This window comes from Acanthochromis polyacanthus, chromosome 11, assembly GCF_021347895.1.
Source record: "Acanthochromis polyacanthus isolate Apoly-LR-REF ecotype Palm Island chromosome 11, KAUST_Apoly_ChrSc, whole genome shotgun sequence".
Classification (NCBI taxonomy): domain Eukaryota; kingdom Metazoa; phylum Chordata; class Actinopteri; family Pomacentridae; genus Acanthochromis; species Acanthochromis polyacanthus.
Genome location: NC_067123.1, coordinates 12,573,319 through 12,591,496, shown reverse-complemented (window position 1 = coordinate 12,591,496; position 18,178 = coordinate 12,573,319). Strand labels below are relative to the sequence as shown.

Here is an 18,178-nt window from a genome sequence, read left to right as displayed (position 1 = left end):
TATTTCAGCAGGGCAACCTTCCGTGCCTTGCATGATTTTAAACCATGACGTCTTAGTGTATTACCAACAGTAACCTTGGAAACGGTGGTCCCAGCTCTTTTCAGGTCATTGACCAGCTCCTCCCGTGTAGTTCTTGACTGATTCCTCACCTTTCTTAGGATCATTGAGACCCCACGAGGTGAGATCTTGCATGTAGGCCCAGTCCGAGGGAGATTGACAGTCATGTTTAGCCTCTTCCATTTTCTAATAATTGCTCCAACAGTGGATCTTTTTTCACCAAGCTGCTTGGCAATTGCCCCGTAACCCTTTCCAGCCTTGTGGAGGTCTACAATTCTGTCTCTGATGTCTTTGGACAGCTCATTGGTCTTGGCCATGTTAGGAGTTGGAGTCTTACTGATTGTATGGGTTGGACAGGTGTTTTTATGCAGCTAACGACCTCAAACAGGTGCTTCTAATTTAGGAGGATAAGTGGAGTGGAGATGGACCTAACAAGTCTGTGAGGCTCACAATTCTAGCTAATAGACAGGTGTTCAAATACTTATTTGCAGCAGTATCATACAAATAAATTGTTAAAAAATCATACACTGTGATTTCTGGATTTTTTTTTTTTAGATTATGTCTCTCACAGTGGACATGCACCTACGATGAAAATTTCAGACCCCTCCATGATTTCTAAGTGGGAGGACTTGCAAAATCGCAGGGTGTTCGAATACTTATTGTACCCACTGTATGTAAACAAATTAAAAATGTAAGTAGTAAAATATATATAAAACGAAGAGTTATTGGGTTTTTGGTACAGTATTGGTAACATCGGTGAGTACTGAAAAATATCATACATGTTGATTTCAGGATTTTTTTAATTTTTGTAAATTAAATAATCAATAAAAATTTCACGTTTACTTTTTCTTTGTCTATTGTTAATGACAGTACAGCTGTGTCATAGTTCACAGAAGTCATCTGTGAGTTCCATAGAGATGCAAGACTTCATATTAGAGTGAAAAGTCAGTCCACAGTGAGTAAAGTTGTGACAGGAGAGAAAAATAACCACAAACTATTTGGAGTTCAGAAGTATTCTTGTACAGAACAGAAAATCAATAAACTGGCTTTCCATTGCTGATTCGGACCATCTGGTGTAAATAAATCTGATGCAACTGACAGAAGTTCATCCAACAACCGTCATGCTGGAAACCCCACAATTGTTTTCTGTATTTTTTTTACCAGTAAAAATCTTAGAGAATTGTCACCTCACTTCATCCTCTTCACAAACACAAACCCTGCTCACCTCCTTTTCGTCTGCAGATTCTCCCTCCGTCAGCGGGGCATACAGGATCATGTACCCAGAAGCCCCGGCGGCGATCTTCCAGCGGACCCTCATCGTGCTATGCGTGATATCAAACAGCTCCAGGTCATTGACCATTGGCAGGGCCACTGCAGGACACAAGAGGAAGTCTGTGAGGGAGCTTGCACACTGTAAACTCAATGGGAGACTTATTTCATGTAATCAGTATGATTGAAACACGACTCAAAAAAGCACTGATGCACTAAAAAACCAAAAGGATTTCAAGTTGTCAATTGGCTCATTTTGAAGTTTTGAACAACAACTTCGGTAAATTCAAATAAAATCTAAATGTCAGTCGAAGGTCTAGTTTTATTAAATCTAATATAGTTCACCCTTTCTTTCTTTTCCTCTGCAGAGATGGATTCAGATATTCAATATAAGAACCAATACTACAGTGTATAAATACTCTGTGTCAGAGAGAAGCTCCGCTGAGAGCTCCCACATAACATAAGAAGATATTTACCAAATCAGAAAAACACGGAGACTGTAATTTTACTTGCAAGGGCAACACAGCACAGTGTAACAAGACACATTAGTGCGAGCTACAAAGACTGCTCCCATACAAGGTTTATTTTATACACGAGCAGAAATGAAGACATGGCATAAGATAAGAAATAGCTCGAGTTACACAAGGGGGTGTGCTAAGCTGAAAGAGTGGAAATATACTGGGATATGTAGACTAGAGAGAGAGCGAGAGGGAGAGATATGTGCAGGTAGAAGTGAGTGAGTGGTATTCTATAAAAATAGTCATGTAAAATACTATGCACAGACAGTTAATGCTCTAAGGCTCGATTATGATAAATGTATTTACAAATTCAACTCTAACACTCTGTTACAGATCAAAGTCCTGCATTTACTCGCAGTTACTTAAGTAAAAATACACATGTAATACCGTCAAAATATACTTAGAGTACCAAAATTAAAAGTGCTCATTATGTGGAATGGCATATTTCAGAATGACTTTATTTATTGATATATAAATGCTGAAGCTACTGACAAAATTCTGCTGCTTCTGAATTGTCCTTTGAGAATCAATGAGGTTTAAAATAAATTATCACAAATTATTTGTTGATATATTTTGTGTTATAAAGCAAAATATCAAAAATAAGTAGTTATGAAAAAAATGTAATGGAGCTTAAAAAAAGTCTTATTTCCTTCTGATTTGCTGTGGAGAAGTGTAAGGTAGCAGAAAATGGAAATACTCGAGTAAAATATATCCAAATTATATTTACAAATACAGTACATGAATAAATCTATTGTTTACCACTGCTACTCTCATAGCTTTAGATGAAGTCATCCTTCATTTAACTTTTATAGGTTCTGACTTAAATCAAGCTGCAAATCTGGTCAGCTTCAAAGTGTTAAACCTTTTGAAACCTAAAATCTTTATCTTAAAAAAAAATTGAATCAAAATTACACGTTTTATGAAACAAAATCCGCAAAAATGTAAAAAAGTGATGGGTGTCCAGCTTTCCTATAGACGCTGAAGTAATCCTGTTACTTTGGATTCCTTCAGGAAAATTAACCAAACCTAAATTTTAAACCCTCGTTCACCATTTTAATTCAAATTTGACATGTCTTCTCGTACATGTCATGAAATACACAATGAAGAAATTGATTGTCAAACTGCATAGGAGCCATTATTGAGAACTTTTAATTTCCAGTCATGGCTGTTCTGCTTCTAAAGAGGTAAAGGACTTCATATAGCCGTGAAAATGACAAGTTTTAATTAATTTTGGATTCATTCTGGGATATACAAGTAATTTTTGGAGAAATCGTGTCATTTTGGTCAATATTTGATTTTTTTCTGTAATTTTGGTGAATTTGTAAGTAATTTTGTGAAGTTTTACGCAATTTGTGGCCATTTTAGACACACTTTGGACAGGTTTTGAGTTATTTTGTAAAAAAAATTCTGCGTTCTCCCGTCTTCTTCATAGTTGTGTTGTTTCCACAGAGGTGAAAAAATACAAGTTCTGAATAATTTCTGATTCATTCTGGGATAATTGGGACACTTTTGGACAGTTTGGAAACTCTGCTTTTGTGCATTTTTTTGTCATTGCTGGGGATTTTGTTGTGTTATTTTGAAGAATATGTACATCATTTTGTAAAGTTTCAAGCAATTCTGAGTAAATTTGAGTTGTGTTGTAAAATTTATGAGTTCTCTCTGCTTCTTGTCACGACTGTGTTGTTTCCATAAAGGTGCAAGGCTTTATACTGCAGTGAAAAATCTGACAGGAACAAAGAACACTTCGGGTTCAGAGGGTTAAATATTGCTTCCAAATATTGTTAAAATCGACATCAACCAGCTCCTCACTTATTACTTTCATAGATTTTCATCTCCCGTTTACATTCTCTGTTTCCTATAAGACATCTGCTCCAAAAATCTATCAGTTTGTAGCATCAAGTTTCATTTGCAGCCTCACCCAGATAGTCCAGAGAAAACAGCAGCAGCAGCTCATAGCAGCAGCCAAACACCATTAACATTAACATTGCTACAAGGTCAACTTGTGGCTTAGCATTCATCCTGGACCGACGGGGAGAAATTCCCTGTCATTCGTCAGGCTGAAAGGTCCAGAAAATCCTGCTAGTCTCCGTTTCAGACATCAGGACAAGGCCTTGGGCAACATGAGTAGAATTAGGACTCGCCACAAGCATCCTGTCAGAGGTGGAGGAGCAGCACTCAAATGCATAATGGAACACCTGCGGAGCCTTTATGGCCCAAATTCAGCGTGTTCTGCTGTAGTACAACACATATCTGCAGGTTGATCAGTGTTTCTATTGCAGATGCTGTAGCTCAATGGTAATGAGCTGGCCGAAATGTCTTCTCCTTGAATTCAGTGTAAAGACTACAGACAAGCTGATTCTTTCAGGTTTTCCTGTTCCCCCCCCTAAAGGAACTGTTTATCTAAACAAATGTTAAACCGTGTGAACGCAAAGTAGATTCTGGGAATTTCTGCTCCTGTCACATTTAGACTCACTAATGACTCGTTTTTCGCAGTAATATAAAGTCCTGTGCCTCTACGGAAACAGAACAACAGATAGAAATCAGAAACATATTTTGTGCACCATAGCTCAGTTATGATGCAAAAAAATCACAAAAAAGTTACATTTCTCAAGTGCAAAAATATGTCATGAATACTAGAAAAAAATGTGACTCTACATAATAAAGAAATCTTATTACCTTTTCAATTTGTTTCCATACTTTATCTTCTTTGTGTAAACACTGCCCGCAGTTCAGCTGAAAAGTCCCCTAGTTTTTATCATGATTGTTGGTCGAAGCTGAGTCAATAATGTCTTTGTATTTGAACCATGAAGTACAGAATTTTTCTTGAATCTGGTAAAATTTATACATACTGTATAAATTAATGCTGTCAAATGATTACAAATTTTAATAAGATTAATCACAGGGTTTCTGCAGATTAATTTTGATGAATCGTGATTAAATATCATTAATTTTTAATCTAAATTAATCGCATTTCATTTTGCATGCGCGAACAGACTCAAGAAAGATGAGAATGTACTTAACACTTAAGGTGTTTAATAAACACCTTTAAAGGTTCATGCTGGAATCCCTGACTAGCACATGCTTCACGTTAAAGTGGCACTTCAAGCTGGAAGTGCTTCAGTGAAAAGAAAACTCTTTCCTGCAGAGTGTGCATATTACTGTATGTAGGTCGACTGTTCTGTCTTGGAGCGTTTTGTATTCAAATTTCCCACCAAGAGGGCCAACGTGCTGTTTAGTAGGGCCCGAGAAAACAATAGAGCACTTAACAGCTTTTTTTACACACTATTCAGATAATAAACAGGTCTACATCCCTGCAGAACAACTGTGATCTGAAGCAGCCACCCAGTCAGCCACCTGATCTGGCAGATCACAGCGCAGGATTTGGTGTCCACGTTCAATCAGACGATGTGGCTACTGATCGAGAATTACACGAAGGGGATTTCTTTAACGTAGTGGATCACTGCACAAGCCAAGTCTCCAGCAACTATACGGAAGGATGACACTTGTGGGTTTCTTTTCTTTGCACTATTTTGTATCACTTTACCATTCAAATCAAATGCTTAACGGGAAAGACATGACACTGTGACCTAGTGACAATTTCATTTAGCAAAAATAAAAGGATATTTGATGAAAAAAACTGTTCATGATACCACTTCCTGCATCAAAATGAAGGAACTGACAACACTCTACAAGTGTGAAGATGTGAAGTTTTGTGGGTCAAATATGTGTTTTTCTTTAAAATAATGTATAAATCAATTATGTTTCTAAAGTGTTAATAAATGATTTATTAACCTTTTTACCAATATGGATTTTTTGAGGCCGATTTCGATAATGGGTAGAAAAAACTTCTGATAAACTGATTAAACAGCCAATTAATTAAAAAAATATATGATGAATAAAAGAAATTCTTTTTTGGTCCCACAAAGATATGAATTACAGGCAGAACGTTTTACTGTTTTACAATACTTTGTCCTTTAGTATTTGTTTAACTTTACAACAGAGAAGAATTTACAAGCACAAAAACACGCAACAAAGCATTAAACCTCTGGGAAATTATATAACCTGAAAGAAACAGGTTGGGATCAATTAGAACAGAATATATATATATATATATATATATATATATATATATATATATATATATATATATATATACATATATATATATATAAAATTATGGATGCCGCTGTTTATTAAACATAATATGTGGCACTCTTTGCTTGTGTAACTGTTCTTTTACATTTTACAGTACATGTGGAAAAAAATGGAGGATATCTGTGCATTTTTGCCACAATATGCCACATTATGAATGAAACTACAAGTAAATACGCACTACCGTTGAAAAGTCTGAGGTCACCCAGATAATTTCATGTTTTCCATGAAAACTCGTACTTTTATTTGTGTGCTAACATAATTGCACAAGAGTTTTCTAATCATCAATTAGCCCTTCAACGCAATTAGCTAACACAATGAAGCATTAGAATACAGGAGGGATGCTTGCTGGAAATGGGCCTCTGTACCCCTTCGTCAACTGTTCTGTTCATCTGACAAAGATGACAAAATATGGCAGCAGGCTGTAACAAACAATGCACATTTGGTACAGCTGTGACATATCTAAATCACGTTGCTTTAAAACAACAGCTCCTCAGCAAAGATGTCTCATTTCGTTAAATGCCTGTTGCCTCAACTCCTTCCTCCTTGTGTCTCTTCTTTGACTCCTCTACTCACATCTCTGCTGCAAAAGCGATCATTATTCACACAACTGGTATATAAAAACAAATGTTCTAATTGATCCCAACCTGATATAATACATGAGCCTTGGCCGGAGGTCATCAAGTCTCACGGAAGACTTTGTCATGGTTCCCATTTACTAGTTAAAGCCACACACTATTTACCAGCTGGAGGCTTCTCCTGGTAGCACAACCAGGTACTGCAGCTCATCTACAATAGTTGTAAGGTGCATTATCTTGGAAAATTGTATCTTGTATGGGCAGATACTAAATCAGCAATGATTCAGATCGGGACATCAAACTAAGCTAGTATGGAGTGCAGTGGTTGACATCAAGATGCATTAATTAGGTTGTGATACTGATGAAAAACATTCGTTACAATAGACAGAAATAAAACAAAATACACGCGTCTGTTAGAAATATTGATGTCGACACATTTTAAAAGCTAATCACAGCTCTACTGGCATTTCATTTCACAAATTTGACACTGCAAAGACTTAGACTTACATGTGGTGGCGCTGCCTCTCAGACCCTCACTGGCGGAGCTTCGATAAATGGCGAAAACAGCCACCTGGTACTCTGTCAGAGAATTCAGGTAGTTGAGCTCCACACTGTTCTCTGTCCCCTGGACCACCTTAAAGACAGAAACCACTGCACCTTAGCCTGGACGTTAGACTGCTTTACAGTTCAACATAAAGATCTTTCAATACCAGCTCTGTTTCTAAACACCAACCATTTATTGCCATGTCCATAAGTGACTTCATCTGGTTGATGCAGATATTATTCAAAATCATACTAATTAGCTTCAATTCTGTAACAGACAGGATCACTTTGTAGGTCAAAAAGTATTAGAGTATCCCAAAAAAGCCACTGTTTATTATATCACAAGGTTGAAAATGCTCCACATGTTGCTGTAGGCATTCAGCTCTTCACCAAAGAGATTTAAATTGACTGTAACTAGATCAGATTAGCTTTGATGAAACCTCAGTTTTTCCTTGTGGGGAAACTGCAGCCGTTCCAGCTGCAAGTTGTAATAAACATCAAAGATGAACTGGATAAAAATAAGAAGGAACGGCATAAACATAAACTTAGAAAAATTACAGCACTGCACGTCTGTGTGGCTATATAGGTAGGGGAACTTCCAAAAATGTATTTACCACAACGGGTATCAAATGTCTGACATGTTTTGCACTTGTGTTGCCTCACACCTACAACATGCAGAAAAACAATAATGGAGATGTCCACTGCTGAATGAGGACACAGCTGAGGACACCCACCTAAAGGACAAATCAACACTGCAGCAAATGCAAATTACAAGTTTATAGCCTCATTTGTTTTCTCATTGTGTGTTTATGCTTTAAGTTCCTCCACGTTTTGGTTTTTTTTGTTATATCTCGTGTTTCTGCCACAACTAATGGCTGTTAAATTAAGCAAGATGATAGTTCACCACAGCATAAGGAGGTGCTTGGTTTTATGATTCCAAAAGCGCAAATTCTGTAGAATTGTTACCATTTATCATGCAGATCAGTGTGAGAAGCAAACGTGTGGAAGTGACTCTAAAAGGATTAGTGGAGCAGCTTTAATTAAAATGCTGCCATTACATCAATAAGTCAGCATTCTGTTTGCCCCGTTCAGGGAAATCGGGAGCAAGGTTCCACCAATTACAGTGACAATAGGAAACCCCCCTTGGTTGCTGATAAAAAAAAAACCCAAAAAAAAACAGACAACCAGACAAGCCCCCTAATAATCAGTAAAATGGAATTAATTTGCATTTTGTTAGGCGACTCCAAAAAAAAGCCTGCATAAAGTGGTGGTCTACAGTAACAACATTATTATTCATCAAAGCAGAGAAGCTACAACACAATCTTTACAAGTATTACTAACAGGTAACGCAAGTGAATGAAACCTTCAGCAATATCACTTAAATGTCAAATTATTCAAAGCTGCATCACAACGCAATCATTGTATTTTTTCTGAGTTGAATAATAGAGAATGAAAAATCAAAAACAAATACTTTAGAAAGATCACACTGAAAATACAGGCCCAAAAAGGAGAAATTTACTCATCTTAAACGGAGTATGCTTGTGATTTCTAATCAACCTAACTGTACGAACACATAATCTTAAAAATGGCCTGTGAGTACCAGCGCTGTCTCAGATTTGGACCTATAAGATGTGTCTATCTGCAAGTCTGCATCATGGCTCCACTTGGAAAAGAACTGACAGAGGGCTTTAAAAATCTGATAGTAACACTTCAAAAATGGAAGAATATAAACGAAGAGCAGTGATCAACCAAAAATCAGTAGAAACGCAGTTGTAGCAGTAATCAACAGGTACAGCCCCGAGTACCACCGATCAGGGCTGCAGCGGTAGGTCTCCTAACATGACGCCACAGTCATTCTGAAATTTTTTAATCTAGCTCTAAAAAATACATGACAATTGCTGTTGACTTGGCATGGGTTTATTAATAAAAATCAGAGTTCCTTTGACAGCTCAGACAGTGTGAAGGATAGTGCCGCCTTTCTGGACAGGCTGCAAGAAAAAAAAAACCCTGGCTTTCATTTTGGTATAAAATTTTAAGAGTAAACTTTGCTAAATAACATGATGAGAAGCCTGATGAATGTTGAAAGCACACTCTATGATCAGAGACCAAAAAAAAAAAAAAAAAAAAAAAATGGTATGGCTCAAATGGATTCAGCATGTTTGGCGTGAACCTGACCGCTACCATAGCGAAGGCATAGTCCTGACAGTGAAGAACAGAGGTGGGAATGCTAGGATTTGGGCTTGCATGAGGACAAAAGATGCTGGGAAGATGAAATTTATAGATGGCAACATGAGCATCTGTTGATATACCAAAATACTCTCTGCCACGATTACTTCCAGTTTGCAGAAGAGGAATATTCAAGCATGATAACAAACCAAATCACAAAATCACACATGAGTTTCTAAAGAAGAAAAAAGTGAAATATGACCTGAGCAACTGGGTCACCTGTCTTTAATCCAAAAGAACATCTTTCTGATATTCTACAGAGAAAAGCAGAGCAAGACAGCCCCTCACGCCAAAAAAAAAAAAAAACAGTCTCTGAAGAATTTAGTATCTTTCATGCAGGGGACTGAGTCTGTCATCAAAAATAAAGGCAGACATACAAAGAATTGAAAAAATAAAAGATTCTAATCTCAGTAATAAAAAGTGTACTGAGTTTTTGGGCACTGAGGTCCTCCTGCAGGGGTTGTATTTTTGACATAGTAAATCTAAGCTCTTATATTACTGAAAAATAATGCAGATACTGTTAGGTGAACAACACTACACCGGACTGAACTCACTTCTGTTGTATGCTGTATGAAGACCAGCGCAAAGAAATGATACAGACTGCAGAGATCATGTGAGGAAAAATAACACCAAAGTTACTTTGATGCATTCCAAGTTGGAATAAATAAAATAATCCTGATACCTTTTCCTCAGGCTGTCCTCCACTAGCGGGATAGTACACCACTCGGTATTTCTCCACCTGACCCGGAGCGCGAGTCCACGACACCCGGAAACTGCGAGCTGTGATCGCCGATGTTACGAGGTCACGAGGTGGAGCCACAGATGCCGGCGGTGGGGCAGGTTCTCCATTACCTGTAGAGGACGAGGAGGACACGGCACATATTGGATACAAATGAACATTATACCAATCAAGATTTTATTTATACAGCATGTTTCATACAAATAACAGAAATAAAAATGCAGTAAACCAATATAAAGACCTCCTGCTTCCATTTCAAATACTCAATAAAGGACTCAGGGACTGAGGAACTGAGAAAATGCCATCCTATATCACACGCACAACGAGGAAACACCAGATGAGATAAAATGAAATTCAAAAATAGATAAAATAACCTAGGTAAATTAGTGAAATTTAAAAAATAAAATATCTACTATTAAAATAGAGATAGACAAGGATAGAAATAGAAGTAAAAAACTTCAAAAACAAACTAAAAAATTATTTAAAAAAATTAAGTAATAAACTGTATGGTAAATACACTAAAATATGTAAATAGGTGAATAAATAGAGAAACCAATAAATACAATTGAATCAAAGAAGAATAATGAATAAATAAAATCTATTAAATCAATCAAAAGCCTGACTGAAAAGGTAGGTTTTGACTTTGCTTTTGAAAATACCAACACAAGTGGCTGGTAAACACAGCTTACACCAGCCTCCAGGACCTGAAACCATCCCAATGACGAATTCTAAAGTCATTATGCAACATCTGTGTCTGTGCAAAGTCATTACTTAGATAGAATTGCTGCTTTATATTAGGTGGGGACTGAGTTTTTATTGCTCAGGGATCTCCTGTAGTGTCTCTGCAGTCTCAGCTTCTCTGCTCGAGCTGCTGTTCAGACCTTTGATCTGCTTGTCGAGCTGATCCACACGGTCGCACACCGTCTTGGTGAGTCCTTCCACGATGTCGCTCATCACGCTGAAGTCTGCCACATTGTAGACGTGAGTTTCCTCCGGAGGAGAGGCGATGGCCTTCAGCTCATTCTCGTCAGCGTTTTTCACACCTGGACAGACAGAAACAGAAGAGAAGCGAGTCGAGTTATCAGACTGACAGGAACAGAAGATGAACATGAAGGTCTGGGAAATGGGTTTCTGACATACAACAAACAGATCAACAAATTAAATATTTTAACCCTCTAAACCCCAAAACCAGCTGGCAGGTTTGAAAGATGTGTTTTTTTTAAAACAGCTAAAATTATATTCATAGGAGCCAGACACTGTAAATACAGAAAGAATTGTTGGATTTTATACTTTGACAGTCGTTGAACTACTCATCTGTAATGTGTTGTTCAGTCAAGAAATTTAACCAAATCTGAGCTTAATATCACAATATTTCATGATTTATGTTATTCTATGTGTCTAATTTTAAAACTCACTAAAAATAACATTTATTCTAACAGCATTCTGCAAAAAAACAAAAAAATTTGGGCTCCTCAGTGCAACTGAAAAACCATTATTGAATCAGCTGTGAAGAATAGTCACATGACCAAAAATCAGGAAATCTTTATCTAAACTGGACTGAACTGCAGGCTGGGTTTGCACAGAGCAAAGAAAAGATGGAAAAAATTGAAAATACAAGTAGAAAAATATCCATAGTATGAGACACCATTTTTTTCTAGTATTGGCAATACTTGGCTCTAAAAAGTTGTTGTAGGTTTTGTAAATATCTATATCTAAATGCTTTGCAAGATGGCGCCACGGACGGCCGCCATGGTGCTTTGGTGCGCTCTGTTTTGTCTTGTTTTGTTCAATAGTTTTATTTTTTGCCATGCAAACAGGAGGTCTCTCACCAGAGATGAACTCCTGAACATCAGGGCTACAACCCCATCGGATCTAATTCCCACATTCATGGCATCATCTGTGGATTTATGGGACATTCTGGTCAAAGGTGCGCTCACCTTTGCCAACACTATGCGGAAACGCCGCAGGAGAGGAAAACGAGCAGGGGCGCTTGAGCACCTTCGCCGACGTGGACATCGTACTCCACTGGCGGGAATTTTCCTCTCCAACGTGCACTCTCTGGGCAATAAAATGGGCGAACTTCAACTACGGTTGGGAAAAAATAGAGACCTCTCATCCTCATCTGCCCTCTGCTTCACGGAGACCTGGCTGTGTGGAAACACACCGGACTCTGCGCTGCAGCTGGCAGGGTTCCAAATTCTCTGAGCGGACCAGCAAGCGGATCTCTCTGGCAAGAAGAAAGGCGGAGGTATCTGCTTTTACATCAACTGTAGTTGGAGTAACGATGTGACTGTGATCCAAAAACACTGTTCAGCCGACCTGGAATCCCTCATCATTAACTGCAAACCATTCTACTCACCTATGTAACATCACACACTAGGGTGAGTTACAACAACGATAAACTCTGGTTCACCGCAAAACTCAGGACTCTCAGGCTGGAGAAGGAAAGGGCGTTCAGAAGTGGGGACAGAGACAGCTTCAGGGCAGCTAAGTGTGAGTTTGACAAAGCAGTGAGAGCTGCTAAACGGCAGTACGCAGAGACACTCCAACAACAGTTCTCTGCTCACGACACCGCTTCTGTCTAGAAAGGCTTGAAAAAATAACCAATTACAAGCACAGATATAAATTGAAACTAGATGCCTCGCTGGCCAATGAGCGATGCGTCAGTGCGCCGCCATCTTGGAACGGGACCGAGCGGGAGTAAACAAACCAGCGATAAGCATGTTTATCACACACCGATTGACAACAAATCTCAAAATGCCACAGTCTTGTGTGGCCTGGGGCTGTACAATACAACGCAACCCAAACACAAGGGCACAAGGAATCACATTCCACAAGTGAGCCAGCTATGTGCTGTTATTGTTGTTCCCTTTTTTCTCAGAGTGAGGAAAATATATGCCTGTGAGTACTGAATTACTTACCGTTTGTGTTATTGAATTGAGCAAGTATGATGCTTTTGAGTTTGATCTTGTACTATTTTCCACGACCGCAATGCTAACTGTTAGCATGTCAATGGGTTTTCCCTTAGGAATTAGCATCAAGCTAGCGGACTTTGTTTATACCCGTATTTTCGTGTATGTCCTTACTTATTGTATTTTTCTTGTCTTTTCAGTTTTACAGTAATTCGTGTGGAGATAATAAAGCGTGGCCTGAACCCGCAAAGCATTGTCTTTGTATGAAGACTGTTAACTGCCAACTTGACAAGATGTTAGAGAGGGCAGAATATCTAGCTTTTATTCATGCACGCATGGAACACAAGTAAATTGAAGAATTTAGGCATGGTTCCAACTTTGTGCCAGCTTTGAAAATTCTTTAGTAGTAAAGCACTGAAAATGAGAAAACAGAAAAACCCTCAAAATTTTTATTAACTTAATATTAAACTTCAACGTAATGTAACGGACTGAATTTCATGTTAGAAATGTGTTAAGTTAAAGACAGTTGAGGACTTACGGAGTTACGTGAGGTCAGTGAAGGCACCGTCTGGGAAGGAGTGAGATTATCGTTATTGTGGACATGTTCTGGCTATATTCTCGTGTGTGTGAAAGAGTTTTTTGGCGGAAAAACACAGGACGAGAGCTGAGGTTAGACCCTGTTGTTGTGTCGCTGGTGTTGGCTACGGCCTACAGTAGCTTTTGTTAAGCTATTAATAAAGTCCATGAAAAGTTGGGAAACGTCTTGTAGCATCACTTAGAGGAACGCTACAACTGGTGTCAGAAGTGCCGGACGTTTCGCCTACGAGTCTGACTTCGCTACATGCTAGCTGGCGGCTAACCGCGGCTACCTTCTCGAGCTTCTGTGTGGCTGGGTGGAGTATGTTGCCTGTGCTGAAGAAGGAGGAGGAAGGCAGTGAGATGGACCGCTACGGTGTGGCTGCAGCTCAATTGACGGCGGAGCACGGAGGGAGGGTGAGAGACATGGCAAGGACACTCGCCGCGGAGGCTGGCTTGAGTTCACCGCACCGACCTGGCATTAATAGCGGCCGGCGTGCGGAGAAGGCAGGGGCCGTGGATGTATCACTGAATGCTACGGCCCACGGAGCAGCTGCCCCGCTCACCATAAAGACACCCAGGTATGATGGGAAGGCAAACTGGGTAGCCTTTCATGCACAGTTTGAACTTTTGGCTCATGCCTCTGGCTGGTCGACTAAGGATAAAGCCTTACAGTTAGCCATGTGCCTCAGTGGGGATGCACTGACAAGCCTGTTGCTTCTGAGTCCAGATGAAAGACATGATTATGGGGCTCTAGTTGATGCCTTAAAGAGGCGATTTGGACAATGTTCAGCAGCCACCCTGCTCTGCTCTGAACTGTGTAGCTGCCGTCGACAACCAGGAGAGCCTCTGAAAGAGCTAGCCAATGACATTGAGGGGCTTGTACGCCGCACCTATGCTCACATGCCCCCAGCCATACAGGGTGAGTTGGCCAGGGACCAATTTCTGCAAGCCCTGCTACCAGCTGATCTGCGTGTACAGACCCTACTGGCCCACCCCAGCTCCCTCCGAGAAGCTGTGGAGTTGGCAACTGAAAGGGAATTATTGTTAGCTGCAACTTTAAAGACAAAGGAGGAGACACAGCCAAAGGTGAGAGCAGCAAGTGTTGCAGAGACGGCTGAACCGACCTGGGTGGCTGAACTGACGCAGTTGGTGCGTGCTGCTACAGTGAATGAGGGGCTGCCCCGAAGACCCCGTCAAAGATTGTGTTGGGGGTGTGGCCAGCCTGGCCATATGATCCGTAACTGCCCGAAAACTGCTGCTGAGCAGGGAAACGGGGTGGGGTCCGCATAACTGGGACGACGCGGACCCCGAACGTCCTGTCCCCCCAACTGCCAAATGTTATGCAACAGCCTGACCAACCTCCACCAGGAGACGCTGTGGATGGGGAGCTGGAGAGGGTGGTGGTGCTGGGCAGGACCTGGGTAGGGGACTGTTGGTATGCCCCACTGACCATTGGGGGGGTCACCTGCTCTGCATTGGTGGACACTGGCTCATCAGCAATACTTTTGAAACCTGAGGTGGTGGACGGTCTGACTCCTATCTCCCCTACACTGTTCAAGCTCCAGACAGTCACAGGTGAGCGAGCACCCATGGTGGGTGAAACAGTTGTGACCCTGGGGGTGGGAAAGAAATCAGGGTGCTGCCCTGTGTGGGTCGCGGCCCTTGATGACTGTATACTGGGGTTGGATGTTTTGGAGGCTTTGGATTGTGTTATTGATACCAAAAGAGGGACTCTCACCCTTTCAGAGGGTGACGTTATCCAGATGCACAAATGCCTCCCTCAGCAGTGTTTCCCCATGGCGCACACCGTTACAGTGCTGGCAGCAGAAGCAAGGACTGAGACAGTCTTCCACGATGCCCTGCCCCCAAGCAGGCTCGACCATCCCATGGTATGAGTCCTTCAGACATGCTGCAAACTCCACCTCACATCAGAAGCCACTCCCCTGCACCCAGCCTGGAGCCCTCTGTGACCCCACAGCAACTGGCCTGCCCTCAGCCGTCTGCCCAGGACAGGAGGTCTGTGGCGGTACAGGAAGTCTGGAAAAAGAACTGTGATGGTCTGTCGCCCAGAGAGCAGGGGCTGCTATGGCAGCTGTTGTTCGAGTTCAGAGATTGTTTCTCGCTGTCAGAAGATGATGTTGGCCACACAGACCTCATTCAGCACAACATCGACACTGGTAATGCACAGCCCATTCGGATGAGACCCAGGCAGTTACCCCTTGCCAGACAGGCAGCTGCCGACAGAGCGTTAAAGGAGATGCAGCAAGCAGGACTAATTGAGCCCTCTGACAGCCCCTGGGCCTCACCTGTTGTTATGGTCCCCAAGAAGCAGAAGGATGATTGGCGGTTCTATGTGGACTTCAGGCCCCTAAACAAAGTGACCAAGAAAGACCCCTATCCACTTCCCCGCATAGATGAGACCTCGGATGTTGTTGCTGAGTCCACCTGGTTCTCCTCCCTTGACCTGCGTAGTGGATACTGGCAGGTCCCACTAGCCCCAGAAGCCTGACAAAAGACCACCTTTGTTATCAGTAGAGGCCTGTGGCAGTTTAAGGTCCTTCCGTTCGGCCTCTGCAATGCCCCGGCGACCTTCGAGAGACTGATGGATAAGGTGCTGGCTGGCATTCCTCGGCAAGAGTGTGTCGTGTATCTGGATGACCTCTTAGTCCACGGGGGATCCTTCGACGAGGCGCTGGAGGCCAAGAGATGTGTCCTGGAGCAAGTCGTAGCAGCTGGACTGAAACTGCACCCACAGAAATGCTGCTTTATGAGGCGTGAGGTCACATTCCCGGGGCACAGACTTGGGGATGGCGGAGTAGGCACCGTAGCAGAGAAAGTGAAGGCAGTGGAGGAGTGGCCCACTCCTTGCTCTGTCTCTGACCTGAAGAGCTTCCTCAGCTTCGCTTCTTACTACAGGAGGTTTGTGAAGGGATTTTCCTGTGTCGCTGCACCCCTGTTTCACCTACTGCGGAAAGGGGTGGAGTTTGTCTGGACTGAAGGGTGCCAGTCAGCATTCACCGCCCTTCAGAAAGCCCTTGTGGAGGCACCTATCCTGTCTCCACCTGACCCCTCCCTGCCCTTCGTCCTGGATACAGATGCCAGTGGCGCTGGCTCAGGTGCTGTGCTGGCTCAGGTGATACCTGATGGTGAGAAAGTGGTGGCTTATTTTAGCAGGATGTTCAACAAGGCAGAACGGCGCTACTGTGTTACTAGGCAAGAGCTGCTCGCAGTTGTGAGTGCCATCAGACATTTCAAATACTATTTGGGGGGCCTCCACTTCACAGTAAGAACTGACCACTCAGCTCTACAGTGGCTGATGTCATTTAAAGAGCCTGAAGGGCAGCTGGCACGCTGGATCAAGGAGCTGCAGTCCTATGACTTCACCGTGCTCTACAGACCAGGGACGCAGCACGGCAATGCCCTGTCCCGCCGCCCCTGCCTACCTGAAGGCTGCAGCTACTGTGAGAGGAGGGAGGCCTGGACAGAGGCGGAACCACTGTCTGTGGTGAAATGTGCAGCGGTGGGCCCGGATGGACAGCAGGTCAAACAGGTAGCTGTGGCAGTGGGAGAAAAGGAATGGGCTTGCAGACAGGAGGAGGATGCAGACATCAAAACCAGTGCACACATGGGTGGAGTCACAGCAACGACCTCCCTGGGATGCAGGTGCCATGACCTCTTGTGTCACGAAGGGTCTCTGGTCGATGTTTGAGACCCTGCGGTTGTGTGGTGGGGTGCTACAGAGGGGGTGGAGAGAGCCAGCAACAGGAGCTATAAAGTGGCAGGTGGTGGTGCCGAGAGGCCTATGGAACATCATTCTACAGGCAATGCACGGGGCCCCAGGTTCAGGACACTTTGGGGTCGCCAAAACCTTCAGGCGACTTCGACAAGGGTTTTACTGGGGCCAGCAGAGATGGGATGTGGAGGACTACTGCCGCCGCTGTGACAGCTGCACAGCACGCAAGGGCCTCACCGACAGATCTCATGCCACCTTACAACAGTTTCCCACTGGGTCCCCTATGGAAAGAGTTGGGATCGACGTCCTTGGACCATTTCCTCGCACAGACAAGGGCAATCGCTACATCCTCACTGCTATGGACTACTTTACTAAATGACCAGAAGCGTATAGCCTGCCAGACCAGGAGGCCGAGACAGTGGTAGATGCTCTGGTGGAGGGGATGTTGAGCAGATTAGGGGTCCCTGAGGTCATTCACACTGATCAGGACAGGAACTTTGAATCTCGCGTGTTAGCTTGTATGTGTGAAAAGCTGGGCTCACATAAGACTCGCACCACACCACTTCACCCCCAGAGCAACGGGCTGGTGGAGAGATTCAATCGCACACTGGCGCAGCAGCTAGCCATTGTGACGGCCAAACACCAATGTGACTGGGACGCCCACCTACCTTTGGTGCTGATGGCGTACAGGCCTGCAGCCCAGGACTCCACCTCTTGCTCCCCGGCCCTTCTGATGCCAGGCAGAGAGATCAGAACCCCAGCGGAAATGATGGTTGGCAAACCGCCTGATGCCCCAGTGGACTCCCCGGGCCCCGAATATGCCAGGAAGCTCCAGGATCGCTTGGAGTCTGCTCATGAGTTCGCCAGAGATC

The 18,178-nt window shown here is 42.6% G+C and overlaps 1 protein-coding gene across 3 annotated transcripts in view; it reads right to left on the bottom strand.

The window, feature by feature from the left end:
* The window catches only part of LOC110966091 (collagen alpha-1(XIV) chain-like), a 332,534-nt gene that overhangs the window by 215,825 nt on the left and 98,531 nt on the right, over positions 1-18,178 (bottom strand). For all 3 annotated transcript variants that reach the window (XM_051955093.1, XM_051955095.1, XM_051955094.1), the window contains 4 exons: positions 10,964-11,125; positions 10,026-10,195; positions 7,082-7,208; positions 1,283-1,428 (listed from right to left, as the gene is read on the bottom strand). In XM_051955093.1, the coding sequence (XP_051811053.1) occupies positions 1,283-1,428; positions 7,082-7,208; positions 10,026-10,195; positions 10,964-11,125 (605 nt within the window). The remainder of the gene's footprint in view (positions 1-1,282; positions 1,429-7,081; positions 7,209-10,025; positions 10,196-10,963; positions 11,126-18,178) is intronic.